Genomic DNA, 17,534 nt, shown 5'->3' with positions numbered 1-17,534 from the left:
TCCCAGTCTGTGGAGAACTGTGTTTGTATTATGAGGAACCTGTCCTACCATGTCCACAAAGAGGTGCCAGGGGCAGAAAAGTTCCAGGACCCTTCAGTGCTACAGGCCCCTGGCTCAGCGGGACCACAGAGGAAGAAGAAGGATGACGCCGGCTGCTTCGGAGGAAAGAAGGCCAAGGGTGAGAACGAGGAAAGAGGGAGACAGATGAAAACAGGATCGCCAATAATCATAATCATAAATATGAGGAACTCCAAAATCAGATTTCTGCCTCTTCAATAAAACACCTACTCTTACAACTCTTACTCTTACTTAATTAGTTGTAGAATTGCATAAAAACATTATGGTGATTTTTATTTCATAACAGGCAACCCAGGACCAATTAGAAAAGTTCCTTATAATTTATTATAATGTAATTTTGCTAAAATGACTGAAAAGAGATACATGTAGTGTTTTCATAATCTCTTTTCTTTTCTTTGATGAAATCTGTAAGATGTAGAAACAACTGACTGATGGCAGTGCAATACAGAAGCTGAGTAGACCACATAGATACAGTTCAGACAGATGTCCAAAGTGCAGTTTTGAAGTTTCACATGAAAGTCGTTTTTATATTCCAATCACCTGAATCCGCTTCATCGCTTGCTGTTGTAGGGATTCAGACAGAAAACAGTTCACATTTTTAAACGTCTCATCACTTCAGTTTCTACTTAATTTCATCAATTACAATTATTCAACATCAATTGTATTGTCCCATGTGATGCTTGGTTTGTATACAGGATTTAAATCACATAAACTGTAAGTGAAGGCATCGCACACAGCGACTAAGTCACATAAACACCAGGGCACTGACATTTCAGTATGTGTAAATTAACACTGAAAAAAGAGGATCGTTCACAATTGTAATACATATTAAATATTTACATCCGTACGAGCCACACGTCCACAGAGTGTTTCGTGTTTGTGCAGTCATTACAGATGAGGCGGTTTACTGTGTAACTGTACCTTCTTACCTTCCATACAAGACTATGTGGACACCTGAGTTCTCTTAAATGACTTCCATAAAGGACGCCTATTATGGCGCCGTCTGCCGCGTCAGGATGTTTGCGTCGTTACAGACTCGGTTTAACAGATGTGCCATGCACGTATGTGTTGTTAGCCACTTCTTAATCAGCGCTCTCCCAGGCTGTTAGCTAAACGACACTGTTATCTCCCTGCTGCACAACAATAATGGCTGCCATTAATCAGTCAGCCAATGAGCCGTTACTAGCAGCCACTGACCCCTGACTTCTAACGACTCATTGGAGAATCAGGGTTCAGGGGTCAGGACAACACAGACTCTAACATGTATACAGATTTATAAAGAACCCAATTAGCCACACGAACGCTCCAACACATGTACACACACACTAAAATAATGAGATGTGTTTAGCTGCTGCAGACCCTGAAGGTATTCTTTGAGAAAAGAGGCTCAGGTACAGAAACATTAAACGCAGCTATAAAGGAGCATGGAGGCGGGTAGTTAAGCAACACAGTCGGCAAATGTGCCTGGTTACCTTAAGTAGGCTGAGTTTAGCCTCGTCTACAGTTTAATGTCACTTTCAGTGTAAAGCATAACATTATGATCAGCACATGCTCAGCAACTCATGCTTTGTTTTAGCTAATAAACAGTCTGACTCTTGGTGGTTATTTCCATGTCTTTGAGCACATTTCTGTTCTGCCTACACACTGATTTTAATGAAGCACTTATACAAACGATGTGCTGTTTTTATGTATGTGTTTCACTGTTCTGGTCTGTCCTGCTCTCATAGCTGTAGAGGCTAATTCCTTTCTTTTCTAGTCTTTCCCCTGTTCCTTTTTTTCTTTCTTTCCTATTCCCTCGCTACCAGGTCTTTATATCTGTTCTGGCTATTTCTCCCTCTCTCTAAAAAGCCATTCCACTGATGCCAACTCTTTGAACTCCTTCCTAGACAACACCTATGGACTGCTAATGGCTTCCTATCTTGCCTCTTTTTCTTTTTTTTTTATATCTCAAAAGTACTCCTTCCTTTTTCTCTGTTGGTCTTTTTCTCCTTCCCCTTCACTCCTCAGTAAAAGATGACTCCTTTGTGTTTCACATGTATTGCACAGCTTCTTGACAAACACACACACACACACGCACACACACGCGCACACACACACACACACACACACATCTTTTTCACCATGCCTCTTCTCTCTTCCCCCTGCTTTGTGTTTTTTGGCATTGCTGCTGCTTCCTTGGCTAACTATAGAGGAATGGTTTAATCAAGGTGAGTGCCCCCCCCTTCAACCCTTCTCACTTCAGCTCTCCTCCTCCTTCTCCTCTCCATCCTCCCACCTCTCCTCCTCATCTTCCTCCGCATCCTCCTCCTCCTCCTGTCCCCTTGCTGTAGAACATAGTTAAAAGTAGGTTTGGGTGTCCTCCAAAAACCTGAAAAACTTCCAAGGACTTTTGAAAATCTGGGTGTTTCACTCATTGCACATGCATTCCTTCACCATGCCTACTTACCTATTGTAGCACTGAGTATTATAGTCTCCACCCGTCCCGATCCTCACAGTTTGTTAGAAGTAGTTCTTCCTCAGTCTTATATAATAGGTGACGGGTAAAAAGCAGGTAAGTCCAATGGTTATCGTCAGGATGTAAGTAGAGCTTGACTAATCAACTGAATCAAAGATGCAGGACTGGAAATTAAAACCTGAAATCTATCCCCAAACTGGTTTTTGTCAGAGTCTGTGATTGAACTGAGTTGTGCAACTTTTTACTAGAGACTGTATCCAACCTGAACCTCATCTCTGATCCCTTTGTGTTGTGTTTAAGCATAAATGTCAAGCTCTGCTCCAGGCCCTGTTAGTGTATGTGTGTGTATGTGTGTATGTACAAATGTGTTATCAGATTTGTATTGAAGCCGCCAATATTCAAGATTTTGTGCCAAAGTTCATTAACCTTGAAAGTTAGGGTGTTTCTGCTGGTTGGAAAAGGTCCATTTTGGAAAAGACTCTTATTAACATTCTGAGAACGTTGGATGAGAAGATTCTCTCTCATGTCTGTGCATTACTGATGAGGTCACATAGCTTAGTTTCTCTAAAGAATGGAAGTGGTAGTAACAGCTAGCCAGCGGACAGCCTGCACACAGACACAGTGCACACACTGTTGGTTACCTTTAGTCAGAGCCAGAATAGCTGCCCCCCACCCCACCCCCTGCTACCAGTCTTAATACTTGTCCAGGTTGTCCACACACTGAAAAATGGAAAAATTCAGTGTGTGCTCAACTCCACCTTTTCCTTTGTTTGCTTCTTTTTGTCTTGCTCCTCTACCCACTGCACCTCAGCCACCTTTTCCTTTTGCATTAAAATGTTTTACCAGTAAAACCAGCTCAGCACTGTTTTTTTGTGGTCTGCCACAGTCACACAGTTCACACACTGCAGTGGCAAGCTGAAGAAGCTCAACCAGGGCCAACGGCCAGAACATGGCGGTGTTTCTGCTGTCTGTCTGAAAGTACTTTCTGACCGTGGAATAGTAAAAAAAACTGTCCTTGGAGGCCCGTGGTGGTGTGTGTACCAGACCTCGAAATATGCAAAAATGAATATTATATTGATCCATATTAGAATCATTCATGATTGAGATTGAGCTTCCCATGATTAATGCAACATTGATCCATTATACAGTATATAATTTCACAGGAGGACAGCGCTAACTCGCTAATATCTTATTTCACATTTTAAAAAAACAAAAAAAAAACCACTAATTATTCCCTAACCTTGATTTAGGCAACTTAAATGTATGAGCTTGTTTCCTGAATGGAGGTGGGGGTTCAGCCCAGAGGGAGCGCTTCATAACTTCCTCTTCCCCCAGCCCCAGTGACCGTGAATTTCACCTCCATCTAGTTAAGGCATCAGCCTCTCTGTCTCTGTATCTCTTTACTGTCCCATGTCCATGTGCATGTGCATGTGAGATGACCGTTAGCTGTGCTGCAGTCAACCCCACCACCACCACCCCATTCCATTTACCCTCTGCATTATTCAAGGTGTGTTGAAGTAGAAGTGCTGCTGTTACATTAGAGAAGTGTGTGTATGTGATTGTGGAAAGAAAGTGTGGTGATTTACTGCACATGTGCGTGTGTGGCCTTGAACTCAATTCAGGGCGAGGGCAGAAGACGGCGTGTATTCTATATGTGTGTTTGAACATATCACGCTTCTAGCTTTCTGTGTTGTGTGTACATGCATACATTCATGCTTAATTGTTGGTAGGTATGTAGTGTAGACCTGGATTAGACCGATATGTGTTCATTTTGTTCAACCCCCATTGAACCTGCCTCACATTGATCAGCTGTAACCAATCTATATACCAATATAGTTTTATTAGTGGACTTTAATCCTTTTAAGATGCTCCATGACCCAAAGAGAATGATATCTTTCCAAACCCGTATCGGTCTAACTCCCGTATCTACAACTTTGTCCTTTCCAATCCGCTTGTCTCGGGATGTGACACTGACATCGTCTCCTCTCTTCTCTCTCCTACCCAGGCAGAAAAAACGGTGAGAACGACAAAAACTACGACACATTGGATCTGCCCAAACGCACAGAGCCGTCAAAAGGTAGGCGCTCGTCTGGCAAGCAGCGCAGCCCTGTGTTAACACTTTCACTGCTGAGTGAGAGTACTCCAGAGGAGAGCCAGTCTATAAATAACTTTCTGTATTTAGATGTCATCCTGCAGAGGAAGACAGAGGAAGATCTTTGGTCTCCAATGCTGGCGGAGACATGAGTGTGATTCGTTTGTCTGACAGCAGGTCAGGTGCGTTGGTCAACAAAAGTGTGACAGAAAAAGAAGTCTGTTCATTTTGAAGGTTTTTGTGCCTCCAGTGTGGCAGTCGATTGTTGGCAGCTTTTGAGCGCATCCGTTCTGGGTGCCATGTTTTTCTTAAATACTGCAGCAATGAACCGGGGCACAAGTCAATAGGGTTGTGCCGATAGACGATGACCTGAGTGATCGATGATCATCAGAGTGATCGCCAATAGCTTTTGCCTTTGTCAATGTCAAGACGATGTTTTGCTTGTTTCCCCATTAATGCGTTACTTATTATCATTATGCACACACACTCTGACCAACCTACTGTCCTTTAAGCGCTGTTTGGTGTGTGCAGGTGCTGCACTGTGATCTAACAGAGCGGAGGAGATCATAGACAGACGGACAGAACACGTCACTGTGGTTTCTTAACCTGCTTGTTTTTTGCAGTTGTAAATAGAACTTTGGCCCAAACAGGGAAGTGAAGGGACAGTCAACGAGAGAGGGTGGGAACTGAAAGCCAGGTGATTATTGAGAATGCGCTGGTTATTAAATGTAGATGATTAATGCTTTGTTTGAGATGACAGCTTTGTTTAGTTTTAACATGGCCAGTATTTGTCATCCTGTTGTGGCAGTGTTCACTCCAAACAAGTTTTGCGCAGCACGTAGTGTAGCTCATTCTCGCTTCTGATTTGAATTTGTTTTGATTTTGACTTGAATTGCTGATTTTCTGTGTTTAAAATCACTGTGAATTGATTGATTGTTAGAAATATTTTAGCTTTAGAAATGTTTTTTTTCCTTTCTTGACAAAAGTTCGATGAGAAGATTTAGCATAAACACTGGAAATGGGAAAAAAAAGCTGTCTTGGATCTGTCCAAACATAACAGACTTTGTCCAACAGCAGCTCTACAACTCTAATGTAAACATTATATCTCCTTTATGTAGAGGTCGGTAGATTTCGTTGCTGCTCTGTTAGCCTGGAATTTGTTTCTACTTGAACAATTGGAGTAAATATTACTCAGCATCACTGAGTTTTATTGCATCACTTAACCAATCTCAGTATACTGTACTATAATGAATGGACTATTGTTTTTACTCGCGATGTTCAGTTGATCAGCCTTTGTAGTCTGGACCACCACCACCCCACCCCACCCCCCACCCCCCCATCAGCGCTGCAGCACTTTGCCAGCTTTTAATAGTCTAATTCGCTCAGCTTGTCTGGGCTCGATGAGGCTTTATTCATGCCAAAGAAAACAACCTCCACGTTGTCTTCACTGTTTCATATCGTCGGTCTCTATTTCACTAAAGGTGCCAACTCCTCAACACTCGATCAAATTATGTGGACTAACTGAGTTAAATGCACTCAAAAAACACTGCCATTCCCTCCGTTTAACATTTATTCACTGTCAAAGGACAAATATGGATCCGTTTGACCACTGACTGTAATGAAGTTAAGGGGGCTACGCCATTTTCTCCCTTCATCTTTTTTTCATATGATGAAATTCAGTAAGTTGAGGCTTAATTGACAAATTGTTTCAGAATTACATGAGTTTGGATTTTAATGTGATTCTGTGACATTCCACAAATAATAACTAATGTAATTAATGTTAGCCACTGTCAAACTGTGCTTTTTGAAGCAAGTGTAGCCTGTTCTGATATAAAGTATAAAATAAATTATTTAGGAAGGAAATGGTACATTTATTTTACATGTTATAGTATTTCTAATAAAAAAATAAATAAATGTATTGCATTGTGTTTATTAGTGAACAATATATATTTTGAGCTTTCACAACTTAAGTATTGCAAGTACAAATAATTTGAATATTAAACTTTAAATGTTGCTGCTAATTGATTCAGAATCTAATCAATTTTAGTAAAATTAGTTAAGTTAAATTAGTTTCTATTTTATCCAATACTTAAAATGTTTATTGTTTGGTTGCCTTACATTTTTTAAGCAAAGTCAACTTTTCCAAGTTAACAGTGTGAGCAAGGCTAGCTGTGTCCCTTGTTTACAGTCCTTATGCTATGCTAAATTAGCCACTTAGAGTCCTTTAGAGTCATTTTCCATACAGCCTAGAGAGTATATCAATCCTCTCATCTAACTCTCTGTTAGAAAGTGAACAAATACATGCCCAGAGTGTTGGGCATGTCCCTAAGTGCCTTTGATCAATAATGGAAACAATTGTTAGTTACAGTCCCAATTGGGATATTGATATTTACTGAATCATGATATTGTAAAGTTCCTGGAAATAGAGTTGACAAAATGTTAATTCAATAGATAAATTAACTAGAAAGGGATGTTTGTGTTTGTCTAATTCTGTGATTTTGATTGAAATCAAATCCAATATTCCCATAAAGAAAGCCTGTGTATTGATTTTGGTTGGCCCCCTCAGAGAGTTCAGGCATACACCTCAGTGTAAATTGCATAGAAAAAACTGATCATAGTTGAAAATGTCTATCATCTCGCAGCATACTCTCCCATGTCCTCTCCTGTTTGGGGGTTTGTGTATGAATATAGCATTATATCAGGTGATTAGTGATATGTCAAAGGCAACCTGGCAAACCAAACTCATGCACGGAGGTATGAAGAGTACGACTGTGTCCCAAGACTCTGGAACTGGTTCTGGCAACAGTCTGTGACTAACTGTGTGTGTGTGTGTGTGTGTGTGTGTGTGTTTGCGCGCACACTCATGCTCTCTTTTTTGGCACAGCAGTCAGGTAGTAGCAGTCATAAAAGCAAATTAGCATGCAGCATATACAGCAGTGCATCTGAATGGTAATTGAATGTGTATTTGCTTGTGTATGAGTTTGTATGATACCTTCCTCTGTGAAAAGGTGTGTGTGTGTGTGTGCGTGCGTGTGTGTGTGTGTGTGTCTACTTGTAAATGCTGCATAGTGAGGACCAAACTTAAGTATTTTCCTAAGAGAGTGAGGAGGTCCTCACTGTCTGACACACCTTCAGGATTAGAATTAAGATTAGCGTAGGGGTAAGGGAATGCATTATGTCAATGAGTGTGTGTGTGTGTGTGTGTGTGTGTGTGAGAGAGAGAGAGAAAGAGTGCGGTTGACCCTCATGTGGTATTTACACATCAGCACCTTCATCAATATTTAGTGGCAGACTCTCAAAGTCAATACCACTTCCTGTTTGACTGTTAATTAACCACATTAACACGGCAAAGTGGGTTGTCTTTAAGCCAGATCACAATTAATTGCCGTGCTTTTCCAAGTTAAACCGATTTTGCCTTTTTTGTGAATCACTCCTAAAGTAAAGGGAGGCAGATAAAGCTTCAAGGATGATAATTAATATTTTCCACTCGCTGTGTTTTCATGGGTATAAGCCAAGCTGGCACGCTGACACTGTATTTCTATAGCGGTTACAATTGTGGTGTGATTACGTTACACAATGTGCAAACAACACCCTTCTGAGTTTTGAATCCAGAGAAAGCAATTATTGTTATAGACCTAAATGTCAGGCACAGTTGAAATGTGTGTGTGGGTTCGGGTTGTAGAGAGCACTCTGCGATTTCTCGCTCGCAGACTGACAAATCATATTTGACGTTTATTAGCTCGACACACAGGCGAATAACAACAGTGAGATGCACGGATAATAAGCTTAATCACCGGAGCAAAAACCCACAGTGACTTTTAAAGCACATTCATCATTTTTGCCTTTTCAGGACACATCAGAGTCGTTTGGCCGCTTGTTTGTTTGTCTATGAAGATGTATTTTTGTGTATGCTCAGGCACGTACTCCACCCTGCACTACCGCCACCACATCCCCTGGTCATCTGTGTTTGTAGAGAGAGAGGGAGAGAGAGAAAGAGAGAGCCATTCTGTGGCGATGGCTGAGGGAGATACGGGAGATTACATGTGTATCCCGGTCCTGATCTGATGTCAGACAGAGAGAGGTCAACACTGGGACCAGGCAGGACCTGGCAGTGGACAATGATTAGTCGTAATGTTTGTGTGTGGACGTGTGTGTGTGTGCGTGCGTGCGTGCGTGCAGGAGTGTGTGTGAAAAGAAAATGAGAGAGAGAGAGAAGAGGAAGCTGTAAACACAATTGACTCATCATTTATATTTATTGTTATAGAGAACAAACAGGAAACAGATGCTTATTTGTTTTTACATCCAGCAGACACAGAGCTTCATGTTTCTGGCCACCCAAAATCTTTTAAGTTCATTATTCAGTATGAGGGACATGCGTGCCTGTTTAGCTGCTAAATGCTCCAGTATGTTCAACACAGTTGCTCACTTTGTGTGTTTGCTGTTAAAGTGCTGTGAGGTAGCGTACAGGGGCTTCGTCAGTTTTTGCCTGCCTGCTGTGACTGGAAGGGACGTTGATGTCATTAATGAGAGTGAACCAGAACAGTCGAGCTGCAGGCAGTAAAACCAAAACGATGAGCTGAAAGACACCTGCATGATCCATAGAGCAGAGGAGGTGTGTGTTGTTAATGTGCTTGCACAGCATGTGGAATGTTTTTACATGCATTAATGAATACAATGAGCGAGCGCACCTCGCTGTAGGAGCTAAGTTTTGAATGCAATAACAATAAATACAAGTGAATCACTTAACGGCATCTTTAGTTTGCCAATGAGTAGCAAAACAATCAGCAACTTGCATCACGTTTACATGAATATGAAAAATAAAAACGGGGCTGTAGCCCAGAGATTCCATTATAATGCAGTTAAAAAGACCTTTTGTTATGCCGCCTTTGCTTGTTTAAACTGAACCAAAAGAAGCCAAAGCTCCTCCAGCGTGTGATTTTAAATAGCATGGTGGCAATCTGGAAGCAGAGATGTGACATGTAACACGACAGTGTCGGTGACTGTGGTTCACCAAATGGTTCCTATCGTCTATTATAGTTCCCTAACTTTAACCAAGTAGTTTCAGTTTTAGAGGGAACTGAAAAAAAACTTTTCTATTTGGAGGAATTGTTGGTTTGCACAGTTTGACACCCCACATGTGGGAATTCCAACATCAGAGTCACTTAGGGTCATTAAACAAATATCAATGCTTGCTCTTGTGCACTTACTACAATCTCTGTTGACTATAACTCAATTAAAATCTATTCTGGAGTTTTTTCACCTAGTAAACTAATGTTGTGATTGATTATGTGGCCACTTTGTCCAGAAGTCCAGAGTCACTGGTAGTGCATTATTCATCCTGCCCAGAACAGAGGCAGAGAAAAGAGAGAGGGATGGATGTAACAAAAGTAATTAAGAGGTGTGAAAAGGCGCATTTCATTAAAGAGGCGGTGAGCCCCTGAGATGATGAAACATTTTCCCAGCAGTTAATTGAAACCACAGCTTAAACCTTTGGATTGGAGAAAGGTCAGGTGAGGGGAGGAAGGAGGGGGAGACAGAAGGTATGATGTGCCATTACTCAGTGTGTGTGCAGATCTTTACTAATTTTTCTGAGAGCAGAGGTAAAAAAAATAACAGCCTCAATAAAAACTGAAAATAAGGGGGTTTTCTTAGAGCTGAGGTTTCCTCTAGCCTGAGGAGGAGGATGAGAGAATACAGAAACAGTTGTTGGCTATCCTGAGAGAAATATAGTGCCTCACATTAATTAGCCTTTACCCTTTAACCAGCCCCCCCACCCCCCCCCCCCCCACCCCATTCATCTGCTCTCTGTTACACTCTCCACCGTATTGCCAGACAGCTGTCGTGTGTTTTACAGTGAGTTCCAGCAGACAACGTGAAGGAGTACAAGTGCTCACATCCAGAGGAAACTTACACCTGAATCGTTTGACCTTGATAGATAACGAAAATGGGCTCTGGTCTTTTATCTAGATGTACTTTATGTACAGAGAGATACTATTTCACCATTATGCTATATGTTGACCCCTGTCTACTATATCATCTTATGTGTGTCATTTTTTGTTGTCACCATTCCACCGATAAAAAAAGAGAAGATGATGGCGAACGAGAAGTCAAAAAACTAAACGGAATAGGACCGTTGCGGCTGAACGTCAGGCATACAAAACAAAACACGCTTCCAGTTTACTATTGTAGTGCGTGCACAGTCTGTGTGTTTGTAATGTGTAACAGTCCAAACTGCACGGACATGGGCAGATGGTGAAAATGAATGTCACACAGGCGCCTTTAGCGACATGGATGCAACAACCATGAATTGGCTGTAACTGTGCAGCCTAACCTGCTGATATTTAGTGGGTATAACGTTTGCCGTGTCTACCATCTTCAGTTGGCAACAATTAGCGCTGACACACAGTACAGCTGAAATATTATTGAAATATTACACAAATAAACATTTTCCAGTTGATGACGGCACCAGATGAAAAGTCAAGGAATCACCAAAGAGATTACAATTCACACTGAAGGGAATATAAATATTTGTATCAAGTGTCAGGAAAATCAGTAAGAGCCAAAAATGCCATCCTCACAGTGGTGCTCAATAGAATGTCAGCAGGGTTCATCCTTTGGGGATAACGAATGTCTGCTATTGAGATATTTCAGTCAGGACAGAAGTGTTGGACCCACAGACCAACACTGACATCTGTGAAGCTGTTAGCTGTTGTTATATTGAAGTACCAGATGTGAGTTGTACTAAAGAAGGTTCCTTTCTGACTGCAGGAAGTTCATACTGTATCCCTAACCTAGCCTAGCCTTTGTGCAGCATATAGTGATGTTAGTGTGTACTATGTAAACTTTGTCAAGTTGAAAAATCCACATCAGCGAAACCCTGATTACCTTTTACCTTGAGGCTAGCATGCTCCTCACAGGCCATGTTTTTGTATGAAGGAGTAATTGGAAATTTTGTGGGTGAACTTCATCTCCCATTGAGTTTATTTCCACCGTAATGAATCTTTTCACCACTGCTTGTAGTTTGTAGTGAGGCTGATTGATCATAACTGCACCAGGTAGTGCTAATTAGTCATATTTGATTATAAGGGCAATCTGACCAAGAAGTAAAGGCCTCAAAAAGCCTCAGTGTTTCCATGAGCATCCCCTCATGCTCTCTTTATTTTTTCTCTTTGTACCTCACTTCCTAATTGTCTTTTTCTCTCGCTCTCTGCCACTCCACTGCTCCCTCCATCCGTGGGAGATTTATTGTGCTCCCTTCTCCTCTCAAAACACACATTGAGCAACTGAAAAAACACCAGCGTTTACCGAGACGACAACTGAGTAACACGTCTCACTGCTTTGTCTTGCAAGCCGAGCATTTAATTTGTGCCGCGGTCTTCGTGTTGACAAACAACAATAGTGCAAGCTGTTACGTATTGCATTGTATAACCCTCTTTGATATCATCCCACTGGAGATCTCTATTTGTAGTATAATGAACACTGACTGTCTTGCTATCGGAGTCATCTCTGTCTCTGATGCATCTGAGCTCTTGAAGTCGGAAAAGTCAGAGCCTCAATTGAATTAAGGAGAACGGAGCTACATTTTCATTGTTTGTCTCTGCTGTTGTCTCTGCACGTGGAGGGGAAATATTTCACTTAAAGGCTCTGTGGCACAAATCTGATTCGTCTCATCCTCCCTGTAATATTGCTGTGGCTTGGAAGCTGCGGCGGCGAGAAAAAGCAATCGTCTTGCCGAAAGGTACGATGAACGTCCTGCCACAGTGAGCAAATATGTTCAAGCAGATCCATTTTTCAAGATAAAGCATCTCTGCGTCATTAACTGCTGCCAAGTCTGCTTCAGCGTAGCACAATTCCAATGGGAGGGAAAGTTCTGGCCTGTTCTGTGTCTACTTTACGCCCCAAAGTTAAAGCAGAATATCATGAATAATTTACTCTGCGTTGCAGCTCCCAAGCAGCACTCTCATGTATGTGCTCCCCATTCTTATGCCTGTGGAATTTCACACTCAGACAGTGAACGCTGAATCCTGGCCTTGCTGACTTCCTGCTAGCATGCACCCTGTCGACCACACGGGTGAATCACTCCTTCTTTTGTTCAGAATGAACACACCACTCACTCTCTCCGTCCTCCACCTCCTCTTCCTCACTTCCTGCCGTCACATTTCACAGCAAACTGAGACCCCAAAAGATGATGACTAGCCACCGCACGTCCGCACTCAGACACACGCAGATGTCACGTATACAAAGCATGCACACAAACAAAGCACACGCCTATAAACATGTAACACTTGCACGGACACATGCTCACAGACTTTCACACATACTTTCTCACTCTCAGCTTCTCTGCTATCTTGACACATAGTGTCCACTCCGCACAGGGTTGGATCCAGACTGTCTGGCACCTTATATAGGTCTCCATCTCTTTGTAGCCTCAGTCATTACATTTCCCTTGGCAATGCACCTTCCTTTATGCCAAATATACAGGGTGTCACTTTGCCTCCACAGCTTCTCTATACTGGGTGCTGTCACGTCCAGAGGGAAGTTGATCCTCCTCTAAGAAAAGGAGGCCAGTATATCACGAGGTGTGACGAGTGACTAATTGATTTCACAGTTCAGCTCCATTTCAGCAATAACCTTCAAATGGTAGAGATGAAGCTAAATGGGGTTCAAACGAGCAGAAATCTAAAAAAGATTTCAGGAGATGTCCCAGTTAAATAAAAGATACATAAAATAAACAAAAACCTAGAACCAAAACATCAGATAGGAATTTCTACCCAAACTGTGTATATTAAACAGAAATGAGTCAAATTTCTTCCTGTAGCTTTAAAGCAACAGCAGGCAAAGCCACGTTTCGACCAAAAAGTACCTGGAACTTTAAGTTCCTCAAAAGGTTCCTGGTTCCTGGGGAAAGTTCCTGTGGTGGAAACGAGGCTAAAGTTGTGATTTTGACACTTGCAATGCAACTTGAGGGCCTCCATGTGTCTGTTAGCTAGCTAGCTAAACTGTATCATTCTGTTTCTGACACATCTTAGCAGCTGTCACACTGCTTCAGATGCCACCACCCTCTGAGTCGACCCAGCTTTGGGGCGCCTCAGTTAATTTGGGGACATACAGTAGCACAGCAATGATGTAGATATATGCATTTATCTGTCACCCCTCACCCCTCCCTCTCTCGTTCCCTCACCTGAGATCAAAACTGAATCCCACTCTGCCACACCAGCTGCTGGCAGTGCCACCATTCACCGAGCCTGCTAACCTGATACTCCTCACATGCCGATCACTTTCTCTGCTCTGTTGTTGATAGTAAAACTAAGCACAACACAGTGGCTTGCAGTTGACATTTATCTACTGGAGCCCCCACCCCTTCAACTCCCCACCCTCCTCTCACCGGCAGTGATGAAAGGTGAGGAGGAGTAAAAAAAATAATAAAAATAAATGAATGGAGCGAAGGTTTATTTAAGTGAAGCCACCTTGTGTTTTGTTGGAAACACAGAGGTTTGCATAATAATGCTATTCCTAGGAGGTCTCGTGGAAAGCGACGACTCTATGCATCATTAGTGGGATGAAGTCCTCCCAGATTAGTATGTGTGTTCGTGTGCGTTGATGCATGGCAGCATTTATCCACCTGTGTTTGGCAAAGGATAGTGGGGCGTCTCTAATTCCCAGCACTTTCCCTGTGACTGGGCATAAACTTAACAGCACATCCACCCACTCTGCCCCAGCAGTGATCAACTGTTTCTCAAGTTCTTTAAACTTCCCTGACTCCCAAATATCTCAGTGCCCCTGATCAGTGTTTCTCCTCCTACAAGGCTCTGTGGGACCGAAAAAACTGCTGGGAATCCACATTAGCCGGCAACATCAGGCTCTTCAGATGATTAACCATGTCATTCGCCTCCCCCATCTCCCCAAACCTGAGCAGTTGGAGCAAAGTGATAATTATGAGACAAGAATGAGTCCAGGGGAGTAGGAGGAAGCGCAGTGAGATTTACTTGCCAATTCGAGCCTTTGTTTGGCCCCGTTCGAGGCACAAGAGCACTGCTTCCTGTTTCTGCGAGAGATGCTTTAATCTAATTAAAATCAGATTAACGACACACTGACTGGCATCAGTGAAGCTACAACAGATACTTAGTGAGGGGAAAAAAACGCCCCCCTCCAGAATTCGCCACTGTCCTCTTACTGCTAAACAGTAAATGAAATATTGGTTGTAAACAGTCTAGACTGTTGTAAACAGGAGTGCCCTGAATGCACCCAGAGGACTGCTGTCCTTGTATACAATTGAAGGGGAGGGTCACATGGAGCAGAGAAGAGCTGAGCTCTGGCAGGAGTCCAGTCAAACTGTCCTTCCTCTGAGGTTTTACTCTGAGCATGAACTCAAGCAGAGTTACTCTGTATATTATCCCTTAGATTACATTTTTGGGATTTAACTGACACTTTTACCTTAAGATACATAAAATGTGTGCACTCCTTGCAAGCAAGTAAGCAGAAGAGTGGAAAGGCCAAGGTCTCAGTGCAATATCACACAATATTCCTCCGACAATACGAGAGCGATGAAAGAGATGAATAGAAGGAGAAATATAAACAGTCTAAGGAGAAAGATGCAAGAGTCTGTTTATATAAGAGAGCGAAAGGAGTGAGTGGGAAGAGGGCAACATGAAACACTTTTTGGAGGAGAGTTTTTCAGCATCCACAGCAGCCTCTGTTTGACTGGTCTATAATCCAGTAAAAAAGTATTTTGGATTTTAATGCGCGTTTGATTTGTTGATGGGTTCGTTTAAGCCGGCAGGGGGCAACTTGAGTCATCCTCACTGCCTTTCATTTGACTCTTAAAAGCACAGACACATACACAAATCCTTATTTATACAGCTGTCCACAAACACAGTCTCACCGTCACACACAAAGAAGCTCTTTTGTGCGCACAAACACTCTTTCAGACTTTCTCTATCTCACACACACATGTACACATAAAGGACAATGCTCTGTGCCCTTGAGCATGAGGGTGGTATTATGTGGCTATTAGAGGAGGTGCTGTTTGTCAGGCTGTTACAGAGAGAGAGAATATTACCTGGGAAAATTGACCACAGCCGTGTGTGTGTGTGTGTGTGTGTGTGTGTGTGTGTGTGTGTTTGTTTGTATACGTGGAGAAAAGCATAGACTGCCATCCTCCAAGGCGAGAGCTAATCCAGAGTATCCATCACACTTCAGCGTGCCATTTTCACGAAGGGGGAGGGCTGGTGCGGCCGGAGGAAGTATTAAATGAGAGATGGGCGCTGACACCGACACAGATACAGGAGATCCCTCCACCGTCAAACACCATCACAGCCGTCATCCTGCATTCCAGATGTAGCATCTTGCCGGAGACAGCGGGGTGCACTTGTTGAGAGGCTACTGGTCGGGTTGTGGTGCACCAGCTGGGCGGAGTTCAGGTTTTTACAGCCAAAAACAAAAACCAGGAGCCATTTACATTTCCTCATGTTTTATCTTGTTTTATTGGAGTTCCCAGCATCTAAATCAGAACTCAGCATCCCCCGACCTCTTCCTTAATTCGTCACACAAGAGGCATACATGTATTTTACCGTCGCTGCTGGATTACAGAAGTTATTGCCTCACATTCTACTGATGCTAATGAATCAAAAACAGAACAAGCAGAGCAACTTCAAGGTCATGCACACCCACACAGGTGTTTTCCGTTAGCTGGGTGGAGCTACGGGGGGATTGCTTGAGATCTCAGTGCAATAAGAGGGTTTCTCTGCCCCAACAGGTGCAACAAAAGAGTGGCAGTAAAGCCAGAATGGGGAAAAAAAAAACACCTGTGTGGGTGTGTGTGTGCAGAACAACGTTTGTGTAGAGGCTTTAAATTCTGTAGACACAACAGAGGTGAAAGCTTTTAGGCTAATTAAATACACAAAACAACTGAACCAAGAGGACCATCGGAGACAAAACAAAGAAATAACCATGACAACAATACCCCACTGTGACACACAGCCACACACTCATAGACATGGATGTGATACGCAGTCCATTAAGGCATTGCACATTATTCACAGCCGGCTTTACATTACACACAGCATATGCAGTCGTCTGGTTTGGCAGCTCATCAGTTCATCAGACAATAGACCATTCTCTCTCCGTATGTGCATCACACATGCACCCCAGTTCTTACTCATTTTGAAACAATAGGTCCTTAATATTAGAAAGAGGTAGACAACATCAAGCTTCATATTTCCGGCCAGTAGATGTCAGTTTTGCCGGTTGAAATGACAACGGTCTAATAAAGATACTGTAAGCTCCATGAGTTGGTTGAAAACACTGTCTCAGACTGAACTCTTCTTGTTTCTAGCTGTATTTTTCTAAATGGGTCTTAAATATGCACATTACCACTACACACAGTACATGATAAAGAGCTGAAAGACTAAAGGCTAAAGCTGATGATCCATGTAGAAGGCATGGAAATAAATAAATAGCATTGTTCTTGTATTGCAGTTAGCAGTGGTATTAGTATGATAAGTAGCATTATGTATGACAAGGTAAAGGTTATTTCATTCTAACATAAACCTATTTGGCTGCTTGGCTTATGTAATTGTTCATATTTTCAAACTGCGTGTTTTCACCTTCAAGAAAAAAAAGGCTTTTAGGATTAAGTCAAACTGGGAGCGCTGTCTTGGCTAATGGATCATTGTGGGTTTCTGGGGTGTACTTCCCCTCATCTAACCCCCAGCCCCAACCAACCCCTGTATGTGTCAACGCCAATCCTTATTATATTACACGCTCGTGCACACTGCTGTGTCTGCTGTGCCTTGTTATTGCTGCTGCGCTTTGATGGCACGATATACGATGACCATAGGCAGCTAATATGTTTTATTATTTGCTTGATGAGACAAATCATCAGGTAGCTGCAATATTGACGACTGGTAT

At 42.4% G+C, this 17,534-nt stretch overlaps 1 protein-coding gene across 6 annotated transcripts in view; it reads left to right on the top strand.

Moving 5' to 3' along the window:
• arvcfb (ARVCF delta catenin family member b) overlaps window positions 1-17,534 on the top strand; it is a 125,938-nt gene that overhangs the window by 79,132 nt on the left and 29,272 nt on the right. For 4 of the 6 annotated variants that reach the window (XM_023397548.2, XM_087171582.1, XM_087171583.1 and 1 more), the window contains 3 exons: window positions 7-178; window positions 2,268-2,285; window positions 4,539-4,610. In XM_023397548.2, coding sequence (XP_023253316.1) covers window positions 7-178; window positions 2,268-2,285; window positions 4,539-4,610 — 262 coding nt within the window. The remainder of the gene's footprint in view (window positions 1-6; window positions 179-2,267; window positions 2,286-4,538; window positions 4,611-17,534) is intronic. The other 2 variants (XM_087171584.1, XM_087171581.1) reach the window with 1 other exon arrangement.

This window comes from Seriola lalandi, unplaced genomic scaffold (genome assembly GCF_002814215.2).
Source record: "Seriola lalandi dorsalis isolate HSWRI2012SDOR001 ecotype SW California unplaced genomic scaffold, Sedor1 jcf7180002054883, whole genome shotgun sequence".
In the NCBI taxonomy this organism is placed as follows: domain Eukaryota; kingdom Metazoa; phylum Chordata; class Actinopteri; order Carangiformes; family Carangidae; genus Seriola; species Seriola lalandi.
The sequence above is the reverse complement of the archived record's forward strand: the minus strand, read 5'-3'. Positions and strand labels throughout refer to the sequence as shown.